The 12,112-nt window shown below is 44.1% G+C and overlaps 1 protein-coding gene across 10 annotated transcripts in view; it reads right to left on the bottom strand.

Annotated features, from left to right (window-relative positions):
- Nucleotides 1-12,112, bottom strand: part of HERC2 (HECT and RLD domain containing E3 ubiquitin protein ligase 2) — a 618,496-nt gene that overhangs the window by 194,912 nt on the left and 411,472 nt on the right. For all 10 annotated transcript variants that reach the window (XM_063953293.1, XM_063953292.1, XM_063953291.1 and 7 more), the window contains 3 exons: nucleotides 9,262-9,532; nucleotides 7,523-7,662; nucleotides 2,218-2,316 (listed from right to left, as the gene is read on the bottom strand). In XM_063953293.1, the coding sequence (XP_063809363.1) occupies nucleotides 2,218-2,316; nucleotides 7,523-7,662; nucleotides 9,262-9,532 (510 nt within the window). The remainder of the gene's footprint in view (nucleotides 1-2,217; nucleotides 2,317-7,522; nucleotides 7,663-9,261; nucleotides 9,533-12,112) is intronic.

Genomic DNA, 12,112 nt, shown 5'->3' with positions numbered 1-12,112 from the left:
GTGTTTAAGGGGTTCTACATTCTTCACAACTCTCAGAGCCTGTGAAGTTAGTCAAATTGACTAACTTCACAAGCTCTGAGAGCTGTGAAGAATGTAGAATCCCTGAAACACCTGGTCTACGGTAAAAGGAAGGAAACAAAGACAGTTATACGCTGACAGGAATATGAAATAAGAAGAGACAGCACAGCTAGCACAAGTCACAGACAATTCAGAATACAACTTAAATACAATGCAGTGGGCACTAAAATAAACTACACAGTGACAAGTAGGATATTAGCTCTGTATAACCTGGCTCCTTGGAGAGGTATACAGGCAGACTGGACCCAGCGTTCCCGGAGACCTGTAGCTGCACTGAAGACAGCTGCCATGGGTCACTGAGGGGGTAGAAGGGAGCAGATCAGCATCAGGAAACCGCAGTGGAAACGCATTCTGAGCTGGGGGAGGGGCCACAGGCAGAGTGCTGGCCTCCCCTATGCCGGCATTACCCACCAGTAAATAGCCCTGGTGGTCTAATGGAATCCTCGGTGTACCAGGATCCACACCAGCTCCTCTGGTCTGTCTCCCGGGACCGGAGGAAAGACTGCATACAAGCCAGGGGATCCCGCTCACTGGAACCTGCCTTACCTGCTCCCCAGTGCCAGCTCGCAGTCATGGGGTCCCCGGTGTGAGCTATGCTAGCCATGTTACCCATGGGGGTGATGGAGTAACAGCGCTGGCCTCCAGAGCACACCCTAGCAATGCTGCTCAGAAGTTGAAAAAAGAAATGAAAGAATTCAAAATTAAAGCTTGGGGCTGCTTCACTGTTTAAATGGTGAACCAGCTCCTGCCAGCACCAAACAAAAACAGAGGAGCCTGAGCAGGAGGCAGGGTATAAGTAAGGAAGGAGGGGAGGACCGAAGCATCTTGGGATACCTAAAAGCTTAACTGTTTGCTGCCTGGTCCTATACCATACACCCCATTGTCTCCCCTGTGTAGCCCTATGGAACACGAAGAAGAAATAGGGATTTTGCACTACTTATCCCCAGCTCTGAGATGGTAAAGAGAAATCTGCGATAAACTCTATAGAGACTTATCAGCAATAACTTATTGCTGCCAATAGGATACCAAATTACCCCATCTGCGATAATTTATAGTGAAACCACGATATTGCCACTAATTGTATACCCACCATTGCCTCTATCATGAATGCCTTTGGGTCGCTTTCCCTTTGAGCACGAACACATAACCTTATGGTTTACCCATGGTTCCATCGTGTCGACTTATAATTGACACCAAATGCTCGGAACCTGTTTTAAGTTTTCTGAATGAAGGGATCGTTTGCAGGGGTGAAGGACCAGTTTTGCTGAGAAAATCTGCTTCCTGGTTTAGGCAGAAGAAGGGGTTTAAGGGGAAGCGCAGGGAAGGTTAGAGTTAGGCACATAGAAGGGGAGATTAGGGTTAGGAATCAAGCGGGGAGGGTTAGTTTTAGGCAGCGGGGAAGGTAGGGTTAGGGTTAAGCACCCAGCAGGGAGTGAGGGTAAGGGTAGGGAATGGGTGAAGGGGCTTACTGAGGGACTGTCGGGATGATGGATGGGATGCTAGTGTCGGTATACTGACCACCGGCATCCCGTTCATCGGTCATTCATACCGATCCCCATTAACATACTGATCTCTTAAGGCCAAGGCACACTTAATTGATCCATGAAGGTTTAGGTAAGTCACCCCATGTGAAATTGTGCGATTGGCTGAAAGCCCTCTGTGGCTAGAGCATTAAGGTGTATACACACTGTGCGATATGCACTTAACTTTCCTTAAGATTTTGACTATATAGTCAAAATTGTAAAGGAAAGTTAGTGCATATTGCACCGTGTGTACACAGCTTCCATGCCGATGCGCGGTCCCGGCATCGCAAAAAAAATAGACTGTGCAGGCAACCCAACATTGACTATCGGCGGTGCCAGTCACCGGCCCTGTCGAAAAGTCAATGTCTGGCAGCGCAGGGCGTTCGCGCCGTGTGTACACAGCCTTAGACATAGCTGAGTCTGAAGACCATAGATCCAGAAATTGTGTGTATAGAGGTGTAGGTGTTTTTGGATGTAAATTTTAAAGTGTCCAAGCTCTTATATTTGTACATTATATGACAGAGTTCCAGAGCACACAATGGATGACAGAAATCAGAACATTACACAATTCAACCCACTGGCTATGAAGATAAAATAAGTAGAGGCTAATACATACCTGAATGTTCTCTCTCACATATACTGCATAATCATCATTGCTTAAGAAGTCTGCTCTTTTCTTATATGTCTGACTTTCTGTCACAACTGCACCATTGGACTGGAAATATAAAATAATTACTAGGTCACATTTACAAACACAGAATAAAGGCATTTTATCTTGCAGAAACATACTTTGTTAGAGTTGTTCTATAGGATACACAAGAACGCTTTTGAAAGTAAACTGCTTAGTATACATTATTATATGCAGAATTTTTTTTAATATACATTTAGCACCACATTTGTGAAACTTAAACTGTACATAATACACTAATAAACGGCCCACTTTGTTTCAGTATTCTATATTTGAATGTTTATGCAGCGTACTTGTGTCATACATTACTTATTTCATTGTTTTGTGTACAGTGTGTGTGTAAGTAGTGTGATATGGCAAACCTGTTACATTTTCAACAAGGGCCGACTGACTGTTGGTGAGCATTTAGCTAGAGCATTTGTGACAAAATCAGTCTGACAATTGCTCTACAAATCTACGGTTGAACTGTAATTGCCAAACCTCAAATGATGGACAATGATAATAAAAGTGGCCAGTCTTGATTCAAAGACCATGAAAATTAAACCTCAGCATCTCCCTGGCCAGCACAATCACCAGACTTAAATATCACTCGACAGATGTCTGTATTAGAGCAGAATGAGAAGCAGATAGCCCCTCAATCATCAAAGCCACTTTAAGATGTTATTAATTAAGATTGTTAGAGGTGTGACACTGGCTTTTTCAGTGCTTTGATTGACTATACTGAGCGAGGTATCGCCTTAAGCATTTTCTAAATAACAACATCACCCAGAAGACATAAATGGCAGTCACCGATAGGTAGAAAAGAAAAAAACAAATAGTTGTACAAATTATGATCCCAAAGGAAGATACAATCTTCTCCAATGCTGCTCACACAGAGAAACTGGCATGTATAAAGTCAGTGTAAGTAAAGCATCTCGCCTATCATCATTGCTGTGATTATCAAAACTGAACATAAACAGAAGAGTAATATCTGTACATTCAGTATTTCTTTGTACATGTTTCTAGAGCCAATGTATTCAGGCCTGAGGACACTGTGCTATTATGAGAACCAGAGCTATTAGATGCTTCCTATAAGCAGTATCATCTGCACCTCTGTCAGAACTAGAAAGTTAGAAAATAGAGCACAGTATGTGATTAACACTTCAAGCTCCTCTATAACTTCAGCTTTTAGCAATGCTTTAAGTGCCAGCTCTACAGATGTGTCCACTTACATCTAGCCTCCTGGGACGTTAAACAACCCTTCTAGTCACGTCATGCCGTGACTTGGTAGCACTGAGCGTCTTTACGTGCAACTTTTTCCATTAAAATACATCTTATTCGCAAAGCAATGCAAATAAAATGCACAAGTATCTTATGTGCATTAAAAGGATATGCGGCATTACTATATTCTGTGTGCGACTGTGGCTGCACCTGCATACAAGATGGTACATTATAGTGTTTTCCTATAAAACACTAACATTCCATTTTGTAAGCAGATACAACCGCAGATGCACACAGAATATAGGCATGCTGCACATCATTTTAAACACGATAAGCCACTTGTGTGTTTTATTTGCATAGCAATGTGAATAAGATGCATTTTCGGCATAAAAGACACCAGACACTAACAGAGTTGCACGGTACCTGTCAGTTCACTCATGTCAGGCATCTCCCTCTGTGTGGCACATTGAGGCAAGATGTATGAGGACACATCTGTATACACCATTTTCTCTTTCATCCTACCTAGAAGGCACTGCCATACCTCAGGTGTAGAGGGTGCCAAACCAAGAGCAGATAAAAACTTCACAACTTGTTTGTAAAGCTTGCTCCACCCCTTCTAAATCCCATCAGGCTACCAGAACCCAGATCTACAGTGGAACGATTGTATCTCTCACTGATTGAGACAGGGCTTGCAGTTGTCATGTCACTCCCAAGTTGTGTCCTACGTAACAATAGCCTTCTGGTTTCCAGGAAGAGGAGCAGTGCGGGCCCATTAATGCCACCAAGTCCATATATTTGACTGGATTTTGCAAGGTCTGACCTGGAGATTTGATGGAAGATCTTCCCTTATCTCTCCACACAAGTACAATGCATCCATCTGCTAGTTGAAGAAACTGCTTAGCAGAGAGACATGCTGGAAGGGGTTTCTCTACTCCTACTGCTTGTTTTCTATTTACCTCAAGCTGGTTTGTTTAGTTGTTTTCTTACTTTTAGCAAACAATAGTGTCCTCCAATGCTACATCAGTTAATCATAGCCAGATACCATGTTGACTGTCGCATTTTTTTTTTAAATATGTGCAATCTGCTGTGGGCTATACATGTATGCATGCAGGTATGAATGGTCATGACATCCCATAGGAATGCGCTACTCGAAGAACGGTAGTGCACGACAGAGTCCAACTCCAGCTAATTTTTCTTAAATCAGCGATGCTTGTGACAAGGATTCAGTCAACAGGGCCTGTACTCACCACGCCTCTTCCATGCACTGTCCTACGGTGTGGGAAAAATCTACATCAGTTGGCATGCGGGTACATTGCTTCCTAGTTTAGCCATGACTGACTTTTAATTTTGGGGTTTTTTTTTTCTTGTTTCAACCCAGTCGCTGGTCTTCAATGTGGGTTGTGTTACCTTTAGGATGTGTATAGATTTTACTGTCAATGTCCTAGCAGTTGTCCATTGGGTCTTCACTTGGATGCATTCTTTCAAAATCCTTGCATCTTTAGTTACTCTGTTACTTGGTATCTGATTGCATTTTTTCTCAGCAGGCCGGTACTACATTGACTGCTCTTTATTGTAGTTCCTCATACAAGCTATTTTGTTAGTGTTTGTACTATGTTTGGACTGGCATTCCTGAGACTGTTGATTTTTGAGTCTATCTTGTCCAAGCCCTATTACATCTATCATGTCCAGGGACTATTATAAAACGCAGGCCTAGTCTCACATGGTTGACTTAGCTCTCTATTCCTCCAAGATTGTGGATCAGTGTTAATAGCATTTTCCTCCAGTTGACAGGTTGTTGCTTAGTCACACTGATTGGCTCTTCCACAGAGCGCCCTATTGCTCACAGCAGCATGGTGTAATGGTCAGATGTTGTGCACAGGAACGTCTGCTTCTCCATTCCTTCTTTACACCACAGTTGACGAACCCCCAACTGTTGTATCTGCTGGGCGGAGGCAGCCAGGTCGGTATTGTTGGGGACGTGGTGCGGCATATGGAGGGCATATCGGTGGGCGAGATGACACAAAGGGGGAGCGACAACGAAACTGCGTCATTGTGGCCACGCCCCCGCAACACATTGCCACGATTACTAGCATTGTTGCCAAGGGGGCTGAGCCATGATGACAATTCCGCGCAAATCACGTCATCAACTCCGTCAGCGTGTGGGGGGAGTTATGTGTGTGTGCGGGGGGTGGCAACAATCCGGGAGACCTCCCTACTCTTTCTGGGGATGGCCCCCTGGCTTTCGGGAGCCTCCGGCCAATCCGGGAGAGTAGGCAAGTGTGCCCTAACCTAAGAGCAGTATTAGAATGTTTACAAGGTGTGGCAAGGTACGCCATGCTGCGGACTCAGTGGCGAGCTGCGCTCACCAAGGGTTCTATTCCCATTCTATGGGTGTCGTGGACACCCACGAGTGGGAATAGTGTCTGCTAGTTGGCATGCCAATGGTCAGGATTTAGAGGGGGTGGGATATAGCCATCGGTAATGTGACCAGTTACATAACTACATCCTGCTGCACCAGCCGAGTATGGTGGACCCCATCTTGCAGTGTTTTTTCTTCGTCTTGCTGTGTTTTCTCCCCACAGGCTACACTGAGTGATTTCACTGTTAAGGGCAAGTTAACAGTGGTGTTTGTGCCAAGAGTTCATCTACAAGGAAGACTCCCTTTGGTTTTATGTTGATAAGCACCTTTTCATCTGTATTGGGGGTATTTAATTCAAACACCACAAAGACTGGTGGAGAAATATCAGACTGACAGATAAATTAAAATGCATACTGATGATCGGGGACATGCTTTTGAGCAGGTATGGGCTCCCTGGCTCCTTGCAGAGCATAGATCCCCGTCCCCTCCCTCTTCCTGACTCCACCTGTTGACCCATGGGCGGCAGCGAATACTTCTTCTCCACCTCTTCACGTCTATTAGTTCTCAATGTACCTACTGATATCTGATTGCACCGTGGTTCCCCCCCTTTCCCCCCTCCTCTATCCCTCTTCCCCCCCTTCCCCCATACATTTGATATTTAACTACCGATGTTTCTTTTTGACTGTTCTGATCTTTCCAAAAATTGTGGTCTCTGTTGGACGTTGGTTTCTTTTGACCATTTGTCCTTTTCCTTTGTGTATTGCTTGCCCACTATGTTTGACCATACAAAAATAAAGAATAAAAAAAAAAAAATGCATACTGATGTGAAGATGGAATTTATTTGCCAAAACTACATACTGTATTACACAAACCCATCATATTAGTAGTCTTCATCAACATGGGCCTAACACTGTTCTCCGAGACCACTAGGGGACACTAGGTCCTCGCTGGTGAATCATGAGGATCAATCAATGTTCAATTGGGCTGCTATTGCACACTACTAAGAGGAACACTCAGAACCAAGATTCTTCCAGGTCAGATCCAAACCAAACTCCCCAACACTGCACCGATTTGACCTATCAATGTGCCCAAACTAGTGTAGTCAACAAAGAGCCATCACTGACACATGAGTTTAGTCACTGAAGACTCATGGGTCTAGTCCACCTGTCAATAACCAGAAATGGACTGTGTTAGTGAATTAAAATGGTCTTGTGCTACCAGATCACTACAGACAACTACTATTGATTACAGTCCACATTGCTAGCTGCGCATAACACGTCAATGACAGACTGTCAATTCTGCATCTTTGCACAACATATTACACAAGTATAAAAAAAAAAGTCACAGATAACATCCAGACTTAGACCTGGAACTACTACTCTATTTAAAATAATGCAAAATTTGGACGTCAGCGCTGCTGCTCCTATACCCCAGCTGGTGCTGCGTCAACAGCCTCAGTGGGGAACTCTTGCCAGGAACCTGTGCGACGTCTTCAATAGCAGGGGTACACAGGGAGCCCCAGACTGCAGTTGAACAACAGGGGATAGGTAAAAAAAAATGATTGCAGTTTAAAAAAAACGTAAAAGATCGTCCGGCATCCTCCACCTCCGGCAAACTCCGACCCTATTACATATGCCCCCTATCTCTGGAACCAAACTGTTGAGAAAATCTTACGTCTGGATACGCTGTCTCCAGTTCCTCTATTTCTTCCACCACTTCTTCATCTGACTCCTCAGACGCAGTTTCAAAATCAGACAGCTCAGTGATCTGGATGTCGGGATGATCCAGCAGCCAACCAACTAGTGCCTCCACACCTGTAAATATACAGGCAAATCAACAAATGGCACACTGTTTCAAATTATATATATATATATATATATATATATATATATATATATATATATACACACATACATACATATACTTTCTTATTACTTGCCACTTTGCTGTATCTTTTTTTGCTTAAATTAAGTAGTTTTCACGAATACCTTTTATAGCTGCATTATTTGCCCCTGGATTTTAAAGTAAATTGGATATTGTTGTATAAAAGTTCCAGTGCAGAAAAATGTAAAATCAAAGGACAAAAAAACGGAAACAACTGCACATTTATGATATCTGCATAACTAAAGTCAGGACCTATGTCAGGAGCATATACAGAAGCAATTACAGAATTACAACTAAGATATTGGTCATTGATTTTCAGCAAATACAGATATGCTAATCTTGAAAGGCTAATCGTTTTACTATAAACTGTCTGTAAATCAACTGTTACCATGAACCAGCAATCTACAGCCCGACTGATCTATGAAATTCAACATGTTGACTAACCTGATCTAGCAATTACAATCACTTTTTGATAGGAACCAGCAAACAGTGAACCCCATACATTTCAAATATATTGGGACAATAATCTGCAAAATGCCAAATTGTCCCAATTAAACGCAGATGCCTTCGATGTAGAGGTGAGGGATACCATACCAGAAGCAGCACCTCATGATATATGCTCCACAGTAAAAAGGATACCCATTATGGTCTGTTGCAAAGCAGTAACTACAACAGTTTCCAGGTAGAAGCATACTTTGTGGGCTTAGCAATTGGTAGCATCAAAGAGGTACATTTAAGGAAAATTATTTTGTATTAACAAATTTAGCTTTTATACTTTTCCAATCTCCTAAAACACAACTGTATACAAATGTGCAGCTCATACATCTAGCCTCAATACGCCAAGATGCCTGATGTGAGTGATCTACCAGGTCCTGTGCAACTCAAAAGCCAGGCACTTTTTTTTTTTGTTGTTGGTGAAAATATGTCTTAATCGAAACGCAATATGACTAGGACTTACGAGGAGACTGTGCTGATTAATTTGATATATGACACATGTATATTATGTTGGACGGAGTCTGTATACGGAGCAGAACAGAATCTGTGATGGAAAAAAGCTGCGGCTGCTACATTGTTGCACTTAATATACAGATTCAGAGACTCAGCCGTGAACAGATGTACAAGTGTCATATCAAATTAACTAGCACAGTCTCCTCATGCATCCCAGTCCGTTGCAAGTAAGGCGCATTTTGGGAAAACAAACATAAAAAGATGCCCGACGCCAGAAGATTCTCATGCTACCAGGTGAGCCAAGAGGGGCTGCAGTAAAGATGTATGAGGACATATCTGTAGTTGCATTTATTAACACGATCACAACTGTGGTGTTGATTCCTCAATGAAAAGAAAATGAAAATCTGCCAGATACTAATGCGAACGTGGTCAAATAAAAATAAATGAATTGCCTTCAGTCCCCAGTTTTATAAACCTACAGACGAAATTTGAAACGTTACTTTGTTCAACATTGAAGATTACAGTTTTATCTTTAGAACTAAACATATGTAATAGTGAAATATGTGTGTGGACAGACCTACCTGGAGAACTCGAAGCAGTACCCGACGCTCCTGACAACGACTTGAGAGCAAACTCAATGTTTTTCCTCTGAAAACCCATTTCCATCAATTGTACAACAATAGGAGCTGGTGGGATGGGAGATTGTTTGCACTTCTTGACTTTAGTTGGGCAAATCTGTTGCAGTGTCAAAGGGGAAGAGACCTCACTTGAACTGCAGAAGTCATCAAACAGAGGAGTTGATGGATGCGTGGATTCCACTGCCAGGTACTGACAAATAGCGAGTGCGGCTGCCTAGTTTAAAGAGAAATAAACTCAAGACATCTTTGTTGTGTAACAAAAATTACACTTTAAACATATTATGCCATCAGTTTCTAAAAGTGAGTGCAACAGCACTGGGAATTCCTTGTGATAATTAAAGATTAAAAATGAATAAGAAGGAATTATGAAGTGAATAAAAAATAGGATTTTAATACCTACCGGTAAATCCTTTTCTCGTATTCCATAAGGGATACTGGGGAGAACTAGTACGATGGGGTATAGATGGGGTCCAAAGGAGCCAGTGCACTTTAAATTTCTTCAACTGGGTGTGCTGGATCCTCCCCTCTATGCCCCCTCCCACAGGCAGTTATAGGTAAAAACGTGCCCGAAGGAGAAGGGACAAATATAAGAGAAGGAAATATGATAACAAAGACTGGTGAGATTTACATACCAGCGCACCACTAACATATAACAACCAGCAACGGCTGGTAACAACAGCTGAACAGGTAACCACATAACAAGAACCTGCAGAAAAGTCAAAGCACTAAGGCGGGCGCCCCAAATCCCTTATGGACTACGAGAAAAGGATTTACCGGTAGGTAATTAAAATCCTATTTTCTCTAGCATCAATAAGGGATATTGGGAAGAACTAGTACGATGGGGACGTCCCAAAACATCCAGAATGGGCGGGAATGTGCGGAGACTGCTACAGCACCGCCTGCCCAAACTGGGTGTCCTCTTTGGCCAGGGTATTAAATTTGTAGAATTTCATTAGAGTGTTCTTCCCCGGCCAGGCAGCAGCTCGGCATAGTTGCAGGGCCGAGACTCCACAGGCAACCGCCCAGGAAGAGCCCACAGATCTTGTAGAGTGGGCCTATAGAGACTTAAGAACAGGTAAGGCTGCCGACACACAGGCCTGTTGGATAGTAAGCCTAATCCAACGAGCAATAGATTGTCCTGCTTCAGAACAATCCTTTTTCTGCGCATCATAGAGCACGAAAAAAGAATCCGTCTTTCTAACCCGAGCTGTGCGCCTGACATAGATCTTCAAAGCACACACAACATCCAAAGTCTCCTGAGGAGCAAAAGCGTGTCAGAACTGGACGGGACCACAACAGGTTGATTCAGGTGGAACGCGGAGACAACCTTCGTCAGGAACTGCTGTCTAGTCCGGAGCTCCGCTCTGTCCTCATAAAATACCAAATAGGCACTTTTACACAATAAGGCCCCGAATTCCGAGACACGTCGAGCATAAGCCAGGGCCAGTAACATCACCGTCTTCCACGTGAGGTACTTGTCTTCTACCGTCATCAGAGGTTCAAACCAGTAGGACTGTAGAAAGTTCAACACCACATCCAAATCCCAGGGTGCCGTAGGCAGCACAAAAGGTGGTTGTATGTGGAGTACCACTTGCAAGAAGGTCTGAACTTCTGGCAATGCTGCAAATTTCTTCTGGAAGAAAATGGAGAGGGCTGAAATCTGGACCTTAATAGAACCCAGACGTAAGCCCTTATCCACACCAGCCTGCAGGAAACGTAGGAAACGTCCCAAGTGGAATTCTGCAGGTGGATAGGTGCATTCCTCGCACCAAGAGACATATCGCCTCCAGATATGATGATAATGTTTTAACGTCACAGGTTTCCTGGCCTGAACCATGGTTGCAACAACCTTCTTGGAAAGGCCTTTGAGAGCTAGGATGTTCCGCTCAACCTCCATGCCATCAAACGAAGACGCCGTAAGTCCGGGTAAACAAACGGTCCTTGTTGAAGAAGATCTCTTCTTAGTGGTAGAGGCCAGGGATCTTGGATGGACATGTCCAGAAGATCCACGTACCACGCCTTCCGAGGCCGATCCGGGGCAATTAGAATTGCCTGGACACCTTAAGTCCTGATTCGCTTTAGCACTCGTGGGAGCAATGGAACGGAGGAAACAGGTAAACCAGCTGGTACGGCCAGGCAATGAAAATGCGTCTACTGCCCTCACCTGAGGGTCCCTGGTCCGCGAGCAATACCAGGGAAGTTTCTTGTTAAGACAAGAAGCCATCATGTCTATTTGTGGGCAACCCCACCGGTCGATGATCTGCTGGAACACCAGATGTTGGAGCCCCTACTCCCCCGGGTGGAGATCGTGACGACTCAGGAAGTCCGCCTTCCAGTTTTCCACCCCTGGAATGAAGATTGCTGACATGGCTCTTGCATTTCTTTCCGCCCAGAGAAGTATCTTTGACACCTCTCACATGCAGGCTCTGCTTCTTGTCCCTACTTGCCGATTGATGTACGCCACTGCCGTGACATTGTCCGACTGCACCTAGATTGCAAGATCCTTGAGCAGAGGAGAGGCTTGAAGTAGAGCCTTGTAGATCGCCCGAAGTTCCAGAATGTTGATTGGAAGGAGGCATTCATAGGCTGACCACCTGTTCTGGAACTGCGCCCCTTGGCTGACATCTTCCCATCCTCGCAGACTCGCATGCGTCGTGAGGAGGGTCTAATCCCGAATACCGAAACGCCTGCCCTCCAGGAAATTGGAGGACTGTAGCCACCACAGGAGGGAAATCCTGGGCTGAGGTGACAACCGAATCATCCGGTGCATCTGCAGATGTGATCCGGACCACTT

Source organism: Pseudophryne corroboree, chromosome 2 (assembly GCF_028390025.1).
Source record: "Pseudophryne corroboree isolate aPseCor3 chromosome 2, aPseCor3.hap2, whole genome shotgun sequence".
Lineage (NCBI taxonomy): Eukaryota > Metazoa > Chordata > Amphibia > Anura > Myobatrachidae > Pseudophryne > Pseudophryne corroboree.
Note: the sequence above shows the minus strand (reverse complement) of the source record. Positions and strands in the feature narration are given on the sequence as shown.